The 16,865-nt window shown below is 51.0% G+C and overlaps 1 protein-coding gene across 2 annotated transcripts in view; it reads left to right on the top strand.

The window, feature by feature from the left end:
• Positions 1 to 16,865, top strand: part of SCN4A (sodium voltage-gated channel alpha subunit 4) — a 49,813-nt gene that overhangs the window by 2,420 nt on the left and 30,528 nt on the right. The window contains exons 2-9 of one of the 2 annotated variants that reach the window (XM_069877102.1): positions 9,217 to 9,515; positions 9,829 to 9,947; positions 10,880 to 10,969; positions 11,633 to 11,761; positions 11,903 to 11,994; positions 14,379 to 14,687; positions 16,165 to 16,228; positions 16,599 to 16,740. In XM_069877102.1, the coding sequence (XP_069733203.1) occupies positions 9,252 to 9,515; positions 9,829 to 9,947; positions 10,880 to 10,969; positions 11,633 to 11,761; positions 11,903 to 11,994; positions 14,379 to 14,687; positions 16,165 to 16,228; positions 16,599 to 16,740 (1,209 nt within the window). In that variant the 5' untranslated portion in view covers positions 9,217 to 9,251. Of the gene's footprint in view, positions 1 to 9,216; positions 9,516 to 9,828; positions 9,948 to 10,879; positions 10,970 to 11,632; positions 11,762 to 11,902; positions 11,995 to 14,378; positions 14,688 to 16,164; positions 16,229 to 16,598; positions 16,741 to 16,865 lie in introns of those variants that run through there. The other variant, XM_069877101.1, reaches the window with a different exon arrangement.

Genomic DNA, 16,865 nt, shown 5'->3' with positions numbered 1-16,865 from the left:
TGCCTGAGCCTTCACAGCAGCCAAAATAAACCCAAGCAATCACCCGCCCTGGTGTCCCCTTTCCAGCAATCCCCTCTCAGGGGTCAGTAGGGATTGCAGGATAGGAAGGCAGTGGGGATGGGGTGGTATTCTCTGCTGCATCCCCCTCCTCCAGGCGGGGGGTTAGCATGTTGCTGCAGGATGTTGCAGCCTCCTAGTTCCATCTGTGGCCCAGGAGAGCATCTGAGGACTTCACAGATTCCAGCATATGTTTGACACCCCCACCTTCAAGCACATCGAGGTACCCTTGATAGGGCTGTGGGCAAATGTGCATTGAAGTGCTGGCATTGGAGTAAATTAAGGTCAAGAACAATTAGCGGATTGTTCAATTCTGTACTGCTGATGATGCCAACAGCAGGAGTGGAGGCACCTCCATAGGGCACTTGTGTCAGTGGTTTATGTCCCAGAGGGAGGCTAGTGCCCTGTCTCAGAGATCTGGTTCAGTAATGGACATGATTCTACGATCTCCAACATGAAGGATTTGCTTCTCCAAGGGAAGCCAGTAATGGCACAGGTTCGGCTGCATCTCAGCATCATCTTGCTTGGCTGTCCAGGGCTGTGGTGGAGTCTCCATCCCTGGAAGAATTCAAAGCACGTGTAGACATGGCACTTCAGGACATGGTTTAGTAGGCACAGTGGGGCTGGACTGGATGATCTTAGAGGTCTTTTCCAACCTTAGTGATTCTATGACCATAATGGCACCTGAAGAGCGTGAACTCGATGCAGGGCCTCAGTCTCCTGGATCTGCCTGGGGAAAGGCATCCACCAGGGCTGGACTTGCTCCAGCTCTGTTTTCCAAGGGCTTTCAACAGGCCATCCCTTTTGCTCAGCATCGAGGAGATTGGAGGCATCATCATTTCACCCAGCTCCCCAGAAAGACAGGTGCTGCTTGGAAGCATCCAGAATTCCTGCCAGTGCAGTTGGCTTGGGCCACACTTCAGGCAAAGGAGTAAAAGACAGAGAGGAGGGTAAAAAACCATGGTGGTGACAGGAGCCGGCATGGGGGGACGTGTGGCTGAGGGGAGCCAGTGATGCTCACCAGGCTGGCACAGGAGAGGCTCGTGTTTGAACTGCACAGCCTGTGGGACTTCCTAGACAAACACTTAAGCAACTCAGAAATTCAGAGGATAACGCTGTAAAACGAAGAATTACTTTTCTTCTCACTCTCTAAGTCTTCTGAGGCCGCCAGTATCAGAAAGTTGAGGAGGAGATGGATTGATGTAACCTTCTTAAGCTTTTTTATTGGTGTTATTTTTTTTTCCTGAAAACTTCACAGCAGCTGCCATTAGACAAGGGCAGCCTGAAGGTGGAGTGGGTTTATGGTTAATAACGAAGTTTATTTATTCAGCCTGGAGAAGAAAATGCTTCAGGAAGAACTTGGAGTAACTTCCAGTACTGAAAGGGGCTGCAGGAAGCTAGGGAGGGGCTCTTGATCAGGGAGAGCAGGGATAGGATGAGGGGAACAGTTTTGAGCTGAGAGAGGGGAGATTGAGATGAGACCTTAGGAAGAAATGTTTTTTTGTGAGTGTGAGGAGGCCCTGGCCCAGGTTGCCCAGAGAAGTGGTGGCTGCCCCAATCCTGGAGGTGGGAGGTGTCCCTGCCCATGGCACGGAGTGGAACTGGATGTTCTTTGAGGTTACTTCTGACCTAAACCATTCCATGATTCTATGATGAAAATACAGTAGGAAATCAAGCTGTGACATCCCTGGGGCCATGCCAGAAGGTTTTATTTCTGCAGACATCAGACTTTACAACAAAGCACTGTGTCACCCCATACACTCAAGCATCACAAAGAAAGCACAGATACCCTGAAACTCAAACAAATCCCGTGGCAGTGGATGGCACCGCTGCCGCAGCACAGGGCTGACATCACCTCCTTTGACACAACCCAGACCCAGTCAAGTTTGGAGCTGTTTGGGGTCCCTCTGAGTGCCAGGTGTGATGCCAGGATTTGGCCCTGCTTCTCCTTTCCCCCATGGTCCCGTCACTGGGGCTGGATGGCTGGTGTACATAGAATCATAGAATCATAGAATCATAGAATCACCAGGTTGGAAGAGACCCACCGGATCATCGAGTCCAACCATTCCTATCAAGCACTAACCCATGCCCCTCAGCACCTCGTCCACCCATCCCTTAAACACCTCCAGGGAAGGTGACTCAACCACCTCCCTGGGCAGCCTCTGCCAGGGACCAATGACCCTTTCTGTGAAGAATTTTTCCTAATGTCCAGCCTAAACCTCCCTTGGTGGAGCTTGAGGCCATTCCCTCTTGTCCTGTCCCCTGTCACTTGGGAGAAGAGGCCAGCACCCTCCTCTCTACAACCTCCTCTCAGGTAGTTGTAGAGAGCAATGAGGTCTCTCCCCAGCCTCCTCTTCTCCAGGCTAAACAACCCCCAGCTTTCCACATACGTGGGAAATGCAGGGGGATGAAAGATTCCAGTATTTAATCACTCCACCCATAAAGCTCCTTGAGCTCTTTGGATGTATATATGCTGTCCTGACCCCACTGAGTACTTGTGCCCTTGGGCTGTGTTTGAACCACACACTTTTTCTCCTGACAGCAGATCTCCTATCCCATGTGGGTTTGGTTTTTTAAAACCTATGTAATGCATGCAGGGGTAGAAAGGGGACCTGCTGAAGGGGCAGGCTTCATGGGGCATGCAGAAGAGCTGGGAGAGTGAGACCCGTGGCATGGCCCTGGGGGACCTCCTGTGCGAGTGAGAGACAGGGGTGGGCAGGCAGAGTCTGAATGGTGTTTGCAGCAGCGCTTGGGATGCACGTGACTGAGAACCCATCACTGAGTTGTGACTCATCACCAAATCCTGCAGTCCCAGCTGGTCCCTGTTGCACCATCCTGCCCCACCCTGAGTGTTCTCATGGGGATAAATAAGCAAGGGATGGATTGTGCTGTGTGCAGTCAGCCCCCAGGTGCTGGTTTGGTTGGATCTCATGTGGCCCAGGAGGTTCTGCGGTGCTGCTGTGTTTCCTCTGCGCTGTGATTGGGTCCAGGTTGTGTGCACAACGGGATCTGGTTTCTAGAGCTCCTGAATTGCTGGGTGCTGGCTTATCTCCCCAGCTACTTCTTGTAGCTGTGAGTGTGTGGGCCAGCTTGCTGCTTGCTGGCTTTGGAGCACAAGCCCCTTGCTTCCACACTAATCCCTGCTGCAGAGTGTCCTCCTCTGAGTGTCTCACTGTGAACGCTTGACTAAGCATCACCTAGCTCTGCTGGTTCTTGGTGTGTGAAGCTGCTTTACAGTTGCTGATGGCCATTCAGGTTGTTTTTTGTCTTGGACTTGTGTCCACATCAGTATCTTCTGGGATCTTTCCAGAGAATCTCCTGTTAAGAGGATGAATCTTGAGGGCAGGTTTACAGATGGATGGGTGAGAGCAGGTCCTCAAGGTGTGTTTGATGGTCTTGGTGCAACACTGCAGATACTCAGAGGGTCCCACTGCTCTCTTCCATATTCTGGACATCTGTAGAGCTGAGATCTCTCAGGAGCAGCATGTCTGCACTTGAGACACCCACATCACACCTGTCTTTGTTAACCCAGCCCTGAGTACAGTGAGGGAACAAGTGCATCTCTCTGAATTTACCAGGCTAGAGGTAACTGAGAGCTTGGCAAACTCCGGTTTTGCAGAAGTTCTCCCAGGCAGGAGCAGAGCCCTAGAACATGGGTGATGGGCTGAGGCCAGCAGGCTGGGGGAAGCCCACAGCCACTGTGTGTCCCCCACAGCCACATGTCTGCACACAGCAGCCAAGAAAGTCCTGCCCCCCTCTTCCTCAGCCCACGGGAGGTTATTTTCTGTGCAGGAATGAAGTGCCAGAACTAGACGGGATGGGCCTCCTGATTGTACAGAACGTATTACACAGCATCTCTGTTAACTTCCAAACCACTCCTGTTATTTTGGAGGCTGATTCATTGGTCTGGCCTCAAAGTAGTAAAAATATCTGAGGAAACTGAATTTCTAACAAAGTCAAGGCCAATCGCCCAAGAGCAGGGAGCTGCTTCCAGTTGCTTGCTGGTAGCTGATGGTGCTAAACTGGAGGGTGAGTTGCTCATCGATGGCTTGCCAAGGTGTTGGACATGGGCAGCAAGTTCAACATGAGCTGGCAATGTGCTAACAGCCCAGAAATCCCAACATATCCTGGGCTGCATCCAAAGCAGTGGGACCAGCAGGGCGAGGGAGGGGATTCTGCCCCTCTGCTCCTCTCTAGTGAGACCTCACCTGGAGCCCTGTGTCCAGTTCTGGAGTCCTCAGCACAGGAAGGACATGGAGCTGTTGGAGCAAGTCCAAAGGAGGTTACGGAGATGATGCAAGGGCCGGAGAACCTCGCATTTGAGGGCAGGCTGAGGGTTGAGGTTGTTCAGCCTGGAGAAGAGAAGGCTTCAGGGAGACCTTAGAGCAGCTTCCAGTATGGAAAGAGGCTCCAGGAGAGCTGGGAAGGGGCTCTTGATCAGGGAGTGCAGGGACAGGATGAGGGGGAATGGTTTTAAACCAAAAGAGGGGAGGTTGAGATGAGTTCTTCGGAAGAAATGTTTTCCTGTGTGGGTTGGGAGGCCCTGGTCCAAGTTGCCCAGAGCAGTGGTGGCTGCCCCATCCCTGGAGGGGTTCAAGGTCAGGTTGGATGGGGCTTTGAGAAATCAGATCCAGGGGGAGGTGTCCCTACCCATGGCAGGGGGCTGGAACTGGTTGGGCTTTGAGGTCCTTTCCAATCCAAACCATTCTATGATTCATCTCCCGAGGACTCAGAGCAGCTTTGTGGTCTGGCCAGCCTCAATATCCCTGCAAAGTGTTTTTTGCAGAGCTGGTAGGGTAAGCCTGTAGCACAGGCCGTGTGATTGCTCCACAGGGCTCCAGCCCCTTTAGCTGCACACTGCTCTCCAAGGTTTGGACTCACAGAGTGCTGCATGGCCCACATCTTCCCCAGAGCCTCCCAGTGGATGCTGCCCCTCAAAACCCCCAGCAATTCCCTGTTCGCACTCCCTACACCCAGCCCTTGGTCCTAGCCGGGTGGCCGTGCCTCCAGCTGCCACCATGGATCACTGCAGGAGTCAGGTTTCTGCAGCCCCATGACTCTGCTCATTCCTCCCCCAGCAGGAGTGAATGCTGGAGAGGATCGGGAGTGAGAAACACCAGCTTTGTGTTTGGCCCACATCTCCTCTTCTGCTTGCTCGGCTGAACCCATCATGCTACGTTGCGCAAGTCCAGCTGCTGATGGAGCAGCTCCAGCCGCACTAAGCATGGATGGAGTTTGTAGCTGCAGGAGGAAATGCTGACAGCCCACAGCATCACCCAAGCCTAAGCAGGGGATACTCAAAGGGGATGTTGCCCCAGGCATGGAAATGCTTTCTGGCTTTTTTGGCATCTTTTGCAGCAACTGATCCTGCTCTGACTCCTTTGTGGCCACCCAGAGATGCTGGGATGACCCCAGGGAGCAGGATCAGGGCTTAAGCCTACATGAAGCTCCCACACACCACAGCCCTGGGGTTCCATCAGCATCTTTGGCTGATCGCTGCTTCCTGAAAGAGAAGCAACCAATGAGCCAAATGCAGGCTCTGCGGAGGCTGGGTTAAGCTCTCCTTCCCCCAGTACGCCCAATTCCTACACCAGTGTGGGGCAAACAGTGGGGTCCCACCACCAAGTGAAGCAGCTCACAGTGGGACAACCCGCCAGGAGGGGGTGAACAGCCCCTCTGCTCCCAGCCTGGCACATCCTGGCACATTTGTAGCAGCTGCTGTAAATAACGGACATCAAACTTTTTGCACCTCCAATAGGTAATAGCAACAGGTGCTGCCTTGGGCACAAATCACCCCCGTGGTCCCATGGGGCTCTGCTCCAGATCTTCTCAGGACCTGAGTACCACCAGAATCCCTTCTTAAGGGTAGACTCTTACCCCATTGGCTTTCCTGCTAAGAAATGAGCCACTCTAAATGTTTCTCGGAAGCTCTGATCTGTGATTTACTCAGCTGCCTTCTCAAATTTGTTATGGATGTCCTCCCTGGAGGTGATCAAGGCCAGGTTGGATAGGGCTTGGAGCAACCTGATCCAGTGGGAAGTGTCCCTGTCCATGGTGGGGTGTTGGAACTGGATGAGCTTTGAGGTCCCTTCCAACCCAAACCATTCTATGAAATTTTGGACTCCCAGCTAAGCTAGGTAACACTTTTGTTACTGTGGCACCTGAGCTGAGGCCTTTCATAGAATCATAAAAAAACCAAACCAAGCCAACATTCTATGATTCTACAAAAAGAATCATCGCAGAGCAGAGGGGCAGAACCCCCTCCCCCACCCTTGAACTTCAAGGCCACTGGTAGCAAGGGAATGCAAAGGGCAGGCTTACAGAGCTGTTCAAGTAAAGTGTGAAATGGGTGTGAATCCAGAATAACCCTGGATAAGAAGCAGCAATGATGGTGCCCTGCTGACCCACTGACGTGGGCACTGCCCCTCAGAGACACGTAGTGGCAAGAAATCCCCTTTTCTTGCTTTGGTGAGGACTCACCTTTGAAGTCCAGTGGGTCTGGGGTGAGATGGGGCCCTGCTTCCCCTGCAGTTGCTGCTCTAGACTCTCTGTTTTACAGCAACTGGGGCTACAAGCAGGGTTGTGGGCAGTGCTGGACTCCATATTGCAATAATTCCATTTATCCTATATAACCTTGTTTAGAATTTTAAATTGTAAAATGCTTTGGGTGGAAGGGACCTTAAAATCCACCCGGTCCCACCCCCTGCCATGGTAAGGGATGCTTCCCACTGGATCCGGTTGCTCCAAGCCCCATCCAGCCTGGCCTTGAACACCTCCAGGGATGGGGCAGCCACCCTCTGGGCAACCTGTTCAGCAAGGACGAAGTCTTCATCTTCTAAAACAGGTTTAAATATGAAAATAGATCCTTTTCCACTTGATTTTTCTATATTTTGCCCAGTTCCAAAAAGCCAGCAAGTTTTTCCCATGCCTCTGCCAGCTGCATTTTGAACATGCATCAAAGCCCTGGTGCTGGAGTCAAGTAGGGGCTATTTTGGCACTGCAATGATGGTCTCAGCCCAAGAAACGTAGCTGGGGGCTGGTCCCTTATTCATCCCTGAGGCTGGATGTGATGGAGGGTGAGCAGTAATACCCTCCCCCCCAACACTATGCTGCTGTGGAGATCGACCACCCCAGCGGAAGCAAATCGTTGGTGCACAGTAAGATTCAATCCAGCAGCAACAACAAGGGAATGGGATGGTTTCTAAAATGCAGTTTGTCAAAATCAATACCTTCCTTTGCCACTGCTTTTGTCTCTTGTTTTTATAATCACCATAGGAATGTGTTGATACCGTTATTCACTCAGAGTCTCTCTTCCTATCAAAGCTATAAATGTCCAGGTCTCCTAAATTACAAAAGGTTGAAGGTTTCCAGCTCTCAGTGTGGCAGGGCTGGTGCTGTGAGGAGTACTGATCCTAAAGCTTTTTCAGGAGCAGGTGCTCAGGAGTATCTTGTGAAATTTCGGTGCATGGAGGAGTTGCTGCTTCTCCCTGGGATGCTCAGTTTGGGGAGGGGTAGAGGTGCATTCGTGCCAGTATCCCTGTGAAGTGAAACCAAGTGTTGTGGTATATTGGGCTCATCATTGAAACAAGCTGGTGTTTAATAATTGAATAGATATTGGGGCGATACCGAGGAAGGGGGACTCAAAGCAAGAGCCTTTCTGATATGTAGGAAGGCTTTGGAAGGGGTTTCATAGAATCATAGAATGTCCTGAGTTGGAAGGGACCTACAAGGATCATCAAGTCAAACTCCTGTCCCTGCACAGGACAACCTGAACATTCACACCATGTGCCTGAGGGCATTGACCAAAGGCTTCTGGAATATTGTCTGACTTGGAGCCATCACTGCTTCCCTGGGGAGTTGTTCCAGTGCTCCATCACCCTCTATGGGAAGAACCTGCTCCTAATGTCCAGCCTAACCCTCCCTTGGCATGTAGTCCTGCCATTCCCTCCAGTCCAGAGAGAATAGCTCAGCACCTGCCCCTCCTCCCCACCTTGCAGAGTGTGATGATGTCACAACCTCATCCCGAGGTTTCTAGCCCATGCTCAGACATGTTCCTCTGGGTGAAATCCGCCACTCCCCCAGTTCTGCTGCTCAGCGTAGCCACCCTTCTCTTTCTGCAATGGGCCATCCTATTCCTGTCTGAGGAGACATCGTGGTGTCTGTAACAGTAGAAAGTCCCATTATTGCCTTGCTTTTTCATAGAATCATAGAATAACCAGGTTGGAAGAGACACACCGGATCATCGAGTCCAACCATTCAATCATTCATTTTTGACTCAAGATGATCCTTTTAAGCCCTTCCTTTTGCAAGCAGAGTCATCCAGTACCACAGGTTATTCATGTTTCCTACAGACTGTTGCTGTGAAATGGCCACTGACTTTGTAGGACCAACCTCTTCTGGCTGAGGAACCTCTTGCTTTGAGCACCACGTGTGCAGGAGGAAAGCCTCCAGTCCCTTCCTGTGTATTACAAAGGGGAAACAGCTGAAGCAGTGCTGGTCATGTCAAAGGTGTTTTATTTTGTTGAACAACCTCAACAGGGTGAAATTGCATGTCTAACAACAGCCAGCTTGTGACAGGGACACTGGCCACACAGCTCTTGTGGTGCCCTAGGGAATGTCCAAGATGATGATAATATTTGAGAGGAGGCTGAATGAGGATCTAGGAGGAGAAGGATTACATGTAGTGCTTCATCTGCAAGTGATCCATGCATGGTAATCTCTCTTGCAAATTCAGAGGAGTGGCTCTTGATCAGGGAGTGCAGGGATAGGACAATGGGAGTGGTTTTCAGCTGAAAGAGGGGAGATTGAGATGACATCTTAGGAAGAAACGTTTTGCCATGAGGGTGGGGAGGCCCTGGCCCAGGTTGCCTGGAGCAGTGGTGGCTGCCCCATCCCTGGAGTTGTTCAAGGTCAGGTTGGATGGGGCTTTGTGCATCCTGATCCAGCGGAAGGTGTCCCTGCCCATGGCAGGGGGGTTGAAATGGACGGGCTTTGATATCTTTTCCAACCCAAACCATTCTATGATTCAATATTTCTGCAATAAAGCTGTTTGCGAAGCCTTACTGAGATCCTGCCGCCACCTTGCTTTGAAGGCTGAGTAAAAATGCCCCCAATTGACGTCAACTGGCATTGTTTTCTCAGCCACCCTCTCCCCAACAGGCTGGGCGCAGGCATTCTGGAAGCAGAATGAGAGGATGGCCGGCCTGCCGTACATCCCAGGCCCTGAGAACCTTCGCCCCTTCACACCTGCCTCGCTTGCTGCCATCGAGCAGCGCATTGCTGAGGCAGAGGCACTCAAGATAAAGCGGCAGCATGTGGAGATGCCCGAGGAAGAGGAGCTCAAGCCCAGCAGTGACCTGGAAGCTGGGAAGAACTTGCCCCTCATCTATGGTGACCCACCATTGGAACTCATCGGAACACCTCTGGAGGACCTGGACCCTTTCTACAGAGATAAGAAGGTGAGGAGAGCTTAGCTGATGGGTAGACCTGGCATTTGATGTAAGCCCAAATGAAAAGGCCAAAGCATCGACCTCTCCTTCTTTCCCCCATGTCCCAGGGTATGATCAGAGCCCATCTTGGTGATCCCCTTTCTCATATTGTTGTGGTTGTTTCTCCTCCAAAGCAGATCATCTGTTCCCTGGCAAAGTCTCAAGCCTTTGGAAAGGCAGAACATACACTGACATCTCACTTCTAGTGGCAGCTCTTGAGCTGTGGGTTGCTTGGAGGGATGCAGAAGAGCTAACCCATCTCCTTCCTCTCTTTTCTCCACAGACGTTCATAGTCCTCAACAAAGGGAAGTCCATCTTCCGCTTTTCAGCAACTCCTTCCCTCTACATGCTGGGGCCCTTCCATCCTATCCGCAGAGGAGCCATCAAAGTGCTTATCCATTCATATCCTTGTCCTCTGTGATGCTGCTCCATTGCCAAGTTAAAACACTGATGCTCAGAGTGCAAACAGCCCTGGGACAGGACTGAGAGAAGTGTTTTGTAATTGTGTGGTGAGCGAATCTCCTGGGCTGGCCCCTACCATGGCCAAGACCCACTGCCCAGACATCCCAGTGCTTTGGTCCCTTCCCAAGGAGTGGGTTCCCAAAGGCTCTGGGCATCTTAGTGGCAACAAGAATTTGGTATTGGTTGGAGAAGGGAAAAAAACTTAAGTGGTGGAGCTTCCTAGGAAGACATTCAGGGTCTTGGAAAGGAAGGAATATGTTTACGGGTCAGGAGATCCTGTCCTGTCTGGGAGGTGGGTGAATTGGGGAGCTCAAAGGATGCTTTAGGAGAGGGGAAGCAGAAGAACTAGGACATTAGAGTACAGGGAGGGAGGTAACTTAGGCAGCACTGAGGCTTCTGGTTTAAGACAAGCAAAGGTGGAAAGATAGGAGAGATCCCCAAGAGCAAGAGGGGCACAGGATGGGTGGGAAGTGACCCCAGCAGAGCTCTGCTGGCAGCAGGGGTTGGTGGCCAGGACGTAGGAGGAGAAAGAGGGGGTGACTGTAGCAGAAGGATCAGACAAATGGAGGAAGCTGTATCCTGGAGTGATGGAGAGGAAGGAGCGCAGGTTACAAGAAGGGAAGAAGATCCAGTGTCATGAAGATGGGAAGAGGACCAGGAAAGGAGGGCAGGGACCATGGATGTGAACAGGGAGACCAAGCACAAAATGTGATCAAGGGGCTGAGCTGGGAGAGAACTGCAGGAGGAGTAAGTCAGGGCATGGGAACAAGGTGAGAACCAGGACAAGAGGAGCAGGGATGGCTGGTTTCATAACTCTGTGAAGAGGGGAATCCAGGCGACAGCCGCAGCATTTCTCCTTGACTGGGTTTTAAATTATTCAGCATGTTCATCATGATCACCATTTTAACCAACTGTGTGTTTATGACGCTGAGCAACCCCCCGGCGTGGTCCAAGAACGTGGAGTAAGTCCCTGCTTGCTGCAGTCCTCCCCTGATGATCCTCAGGAGGGACAGGACCAAGGATGAGAGAGGGATGTTGGGTTCCAGACACTTCAGACAAGGAGAGGTGTCATTGGGAGATGCTGGTGACCCTCTTGATCTCAGAAAGGACACCTGCACTCTTCATTAAGCATTGGAAAGAATGGGAGTGTTTCAGACCTGCTCAAAACCTGGTGGAGTCCCTGTGATGGGAGACCACCTCTGAGCAAGTTGGGTTGAGTCAGTAGTGATGTTCTGGAGAGGCTGAACAGATCCATGAGTCCAAGGAGCATGGACAGCCAGCCCCCAAGTGGGAAGGGGAAAATCCAGCATTTTCTGCTGCGATTTTGCGAAGCCTGGTCTCAGCAGGGTTTGACAGAGTGCGGTGGGTGGGACATCTGCAGGAATCAGAGGTGTTGCAGAACAGTCACCAAAGGGTATGGTACCTCAAGAAGTCCCATTTTGTCTTATGGTGTTAGGCAAAAACGTCCCCCAGTGCTGAAACATTCTGAGAATCCAGCAGTCTGTGACCATGAGCCCCTAAACTCAGCTCCTCAGGATGCTACCACAGGTAGAGGTGGACAGAAGCTCCTCCTGAGCTGGCCCTTGAACGCAGGTGGGCATCTCGAGTCACCATTCCCATTTCAGATATACCTTCACTGGGATATACACCTTCGAATCCCTCATCAAGATACTGTCAAGAGGCTTCTGCATCGATGACTTCACATTCCTGCGTGACCCGTGGAATTGGCTGGACTTCATGGTCATCTCCATGGCGTGAGTTTGAAGGGATTAGAGGAGGACAGAAGTTCTGGCCACTCTACCTTGGGTGGAGGAGACCCTGGGGAGGAGGGCTCAGAAACAGGGGAGTGGGTGGCTGGCAAAGCCCTTGAAGCCCTCTCCTCTCCTGTCCTGCAGCTACATCACTGAGTTTGTGGACCTGGGCAACATCTCAGCTCTCAGGACCTTCCGCGTCCTCCGTGCCTTGAAAACCATCACTGTGATACCAGGTAGGACTTAAATAAGGGATCTCCTCTCCCTGTTTTCCCCTTCCTTGAGAGGTTTCCACATAGTTCAAAGCAATTCCTTTTGGTTCTTTTGGCAGCTCTAAAAGAAAAGAGGAGAAATAAGATATTCAACACTTGTAACTGATTTTCCACATTATAATTGACATTTTGGGTTAGATTCTGCTGATTTTTACATCTTTAAATTAGCTGTGCTTACTTGGTTGTCACAGAAAAGCTAGACATGATGTTTTTACAGCTCCTTGGAGATGGCATCAACTGGGCTGGTGCTCACGTCATGTTTATGTGTCTAATTAACCAGTACGCTTTGCTTGTTCGTTGGAGCCATAAATTCACGTTTGTCCCCACAGCTGACTGCTCTGGTGTTGGGGCTGAGATATTTAATGGGTATGCATGCAAGAGCCATGTGGTGAGTGTTTGGTATCCCCCCAGACATCCAGCTGGCCTTGTCAGGAGCATGTTATCAAATACCTCTGGTGGCTTTTCTCCCAGCTTTGATACCATTTCCATACCCAGCTTTGATACCACGTAAATTATAGGTCAGACCCCTTGAAGAGGCATAGATCATAGAACTATGGAGTCATTGTGGTTAGAAAAGACCTCTAAGATCATCCAGTCCAAGTATCAGCCCAACCCCACCATGCTGACTGAACCATGTCCTGAAGTGTCATGGCCACACAGTTTTTTAACCCTTCCAGGGATGAAGACTCTGGGCAGCCTCTGACAGGGCTTCAGCACTCTGTCAGTAAAGAAATTTTCCCAATATCCAATCTAAACCTGCTCTGGTGCAACTGGAAGCCACTTCCTCTCATCCTGTCTTTTGTCCCTTTTGGAGAAGAGTCCAGCACCCACCTCACTCCAGGCTCCTTTCTGGGAACAGCAGAGAGCTATGAGGTCTCCCCTCAGCCTCCTCTTCTCCAGGCCCTCAGTCTCTCCCAAAACCCCTGGGCTCCAGCTCCTTCCCCAGCTCCATTCCCTTCTCTGGATGCACTCCAGCCCCTGAAGGTCTTTCTTGGAGCAAGGGGCTCAAAACCAAACCCAGGATTCGAGGTGCGGCTGCACCATTGCTGAGCACAACCCTGCTCTTGCTGGCCACCCCATGGCTGATCCAAGCCAAGATGCCGTTGGCTTCCTTGGCCATCTAGGCCACTGCTGGTTGATGTTCAGCCACTGTCAACCAACACCCCTAGGTCCCTTTCCACCAAGCAGCTGTTCAGCCAATCTTTCCCAAGCCTGGAGCTGCACAGGGTTGATCCAAAAATGGTAATTTCTTATGGTGAATAAATTCTTGTGTCCCTGCAGTTTCTAGATCTTTAGGGTTCATATTTTTTTGCGTTCATCAAACAGGCTAAAAATTGCATCCAGTAAAACATAATCTGCTGCTTCTTTCTGGAATGACAGCCCCCCAAGAGGCTTTGCAGAAATAGCAGTTGCAAAAATAAGCTCTTTTATGTTGGCTGTCCTCAGCAGCTTCCCAACATAGAGAAGTCCTTGGAGAACATGGTTTTACCTAAATAGTTTTGGGAAGGGGGGGACCTGGCATGATGACAGGGCTCAAAATCATGCGTCTTTGGAGAACTGCCTTCACGTGAGAACGTTCTGTGTTTAGAGCTGCCTTTAAGATCAATGTCAGGTTGTCCCAGCATCACCCATCATCTATGTAGACCTTAGGTAATGGGAACAACATCTTCCGTGTCAAAAGCTCATCAAAGATCTCTAGGCAAGCCTTCTCTGTGAAGGAAACAGTGATGCTGAGGGATAGAGATGAGTTAGTCCTGCTGCTTAATGCAGATGTTTCATCACCTTTGTTTGGACACACTGAGGTTTCTCCAGCTTGAAAGGATCAGACTGAGGCATCTGACTGGGCTCCTAACCACCCATGAGAATGCAGTACATGGGGGTGGTTGGACAATGGAAGCTTTTCTGGAGCTGAGAGTGGTGCTCAGCATCTTCAAGCTGGGGTGGCAAATAGCTTTCCCATGTGTCACAGCAAAGAGGTCTGTTCTGGCAGACTGAGCCAAAAAAGGCCAGATTTTGGTGTTTGGGGAAAAAAATAAAGCCAAAAGGAATCGCTGGCTGCCAAGCAGAGGTGGGCTTTGCCTTGTGATACTTAGGTTAAACCGACCTGAGGAGGCTCGAATAGCACTTGTCAGAGGGGCACAGTTTTTGGGGAAGGATGTTTGCCAGCCAGAAATATGTGGGCACAGAGGGGCATCTGGGGTGCAACGTGGGGCAGAGAAGAGGGTCTGAGCATATGGGAGAACTTGGTGGTACCATAAATCCAACTGAATCCAGCATCTTTTGGGAACACCATGGGACGTTCTCCATGATTAGCAAATAATTAGCTCACCAGTGATGCCTCCCCCCAGGGCTGAAGACGATTGTTGGGGCTCTGATCCAGTCAGTGAAGAAACTCTCGGATGTCATGATCCTCACCGTCTTCTGCCTGAGCGTGTTTGCCCTTGTTGGCCTCCAGCTCTTCATGGGGAACCTCCGGCAGAAGTGTGTGCGGTGGCCCCCCTCTAATGACACCTTGCTGGGAGACTTGTGGCTGGACAATGACACGTTGGTCAATGCAACGCTCTACAGCAACTTCACCAACAACTTCATTGGCAACTTCACCAGCAACTTCACAACCAACAACACCTTTGATTTTGAGGCCTACATCAACAATGAAGGTAAACATTCATGTATTCCCTTCTCCATTGACCCATCAACCTGGTTTGCTCCTCAGTTTCCTTGATCTTCCTCCTTTCCAGGAGCTGCAGAGAGTGATGTGGTCTCTCCTCAGCCTCCTCTTTTCCAGAATAAGCAGCCCCAGGGCCCTCAGCCACTCCCAGAACCCCCGGGCTCCAGCCTTTCCCTGGCTCTGTTCCCTTTCTCTAGATGTGCTCCAGCCCTTCAATGCCTTTCTTACAGTGAGGGACCAGAAGGATAGGAAGGAGGGGGAGAGAGGATCGAGCATAGGTCCTTGGGCAATTAACCGAGTCTTTCCTACCACTTCTCTGAAACAACTTTCACCAAAAAAAGTACAGTGGGTTTTTTTAGTTTTTCTTTAGGTTTGGGTTTTTAAACTCCGAGAAAATGTAAGAATCTCAGGAAACCTGCCTGGCAGAGCTGCACAGTGGCAGATGCTCCACAGGGATGTTTTGTGTCTCTTTTTGGGCACTCAGCAGAGCTCAGCAGAAGGTTGGGTTACGTCTTGGCTGAGCTGCTTTGCCCAACTGTACAAGTCACTCTGGCATTAATTACAGGAAGGCTTCTTGATAGGGATGCAAATTCAATCTATAGGATGTGATGAGTGCAGTGCAAATAGAAGCGCCCTGCAGTCGTGCGTTCAGGTTAACGGCTCTTGGGAACCAGCCAAAACCATTTTGCCTGGTGTTTCACAAGCAAGGCATCTCCTTGATGAGCACATGTATGTTAAATAAAAGCCTGGTGGCAAGAGACCAGTCACAGCTGGGGCTGCTTTCAGGAAGCTCTAGAAATCGCTGTGTGGCTCCTGGAAGGGCTGTGCTAGATGATGGGGTCAAACTGTCCCCTGCCTTGTCCTAGCATGGGGGGTCTCTTGGTGCCCATCTACATGTTCCTGCGGGTAGATCACCTTTGGTGACAGTTCCTGTGGTTCTGGGTCTGCCACCAAGCTTTAAAGAAGAGTTTATGGACCCTTGGTCTCAGAGCAATGGTGGGTTTCCCCACCAGCTAAGGGCTGGTTGGAATGGGAGCTGCAGGAGGAAGTCGATAGCCATGGAGCAGCAGCAGACAGTCTCCAGGCTTTTTGGGACCCCTGCAGTCCCCCATACTTGGTGGTCCTTTTGAACTTTACTCAGCAGAAGCCATGGAATCATTAAGGTTGGAAAAGACCTCTAAGATCATACAGACTGACTTCAAGCCCTGATCCTCTGACCACCTGTGAACCCACCTTCTCTGGATGCCTGATCCTGGCCAACCTGGCTGTTTCCAGAGCTCTTTATGAGTTTGGGAGGCATCTTGTTGGGTCCGTGAAACAATGTCATGAGCTCTTTGAGCTGGTGCCAAAGAGATGACCCAGTGTCCAGCATTGGCTTTCCCTGATAGTGAGGAGCTGCCAAGAACTTGAAAATCAATGTGTTTACTTTCTTTTTTTCATGTTTTGCTCTTTCCCCAACTGCAAAGTCAATCACTACTTTCTGGAGGGAGCACTTGATGCCCTGCTCTGTGGGAACAGCAGTGATGCTGGGTGAGTGCAGCTTGTGCTGGCGGCCAATGTCCCCCTGGTTCTCTGGGAGGGTATGAGGCAGCCAGTGCAGCCGCTGGGACCACTGGTGCTTGCAATGGGACAAGAACAGGGCTGGAAACTTGTAAATTGTCCTGGCTGCAGATGAATTGTATGAGAATCCCAACTGTATCAGTTTGGGGGTTATCAGTCCAAGCATCCCAACGGTATCAGGTTCTGGTTGGGAGGTATCAGTCCAGGCATCCCAACTCTGTCGACTTGGGGGGTTCTGCTGAAACATCTCAGCTCTTCCAGGGATGGAGCTTTTCAGTGGGGGTGCAGGAGGGACAGTGCCACGGCCTCACACCAGCTGCCCCCGTGGCTCCTTTGGTAGGAAGTGCCCTGAAGGATACGAGTGCATGAAGGCGGGGAGGAACCCGAACTATGGCTACACCAGCTACGACACCTTCAGCTGGGCTTTCCTGGCCCTCTTCCGTCTCATGACACAGGACTACTGGGAGAACCTCTTCCAGCTGGTAGGCACCGAATATTTATCCTTGTGCAAATCATAGAATCATAGACTGGTTTGGATTGGAAGGGACCTTAAACCTCATTCAGTTACAGCCCCCTGCCATGGGCAGGGACACCTCCCACTGGATCT

Source organism: Phaenicophaeus curvirostris, chromosome 26 (genome assembly GCF_032191515.1).
Source record: "Phaenicophaeus curvirostris isolate KB17595 chromosome 26, BPBGC_Pcur_1.0, whole genome shotgun sequence".
Classification (NCBI taxonomy): domain Eukaryota; kingdom Metazoa; phylum Chordata; class Aves; order Cuculiformes; family Cuculidae; genus Phaenicophaeus; species Phaenicophaeus curvirostris.
Note: the sequence above shows the minus strand (reverse complement) of the source record. Positions and strands in the feature narration are given on the sequence as shown.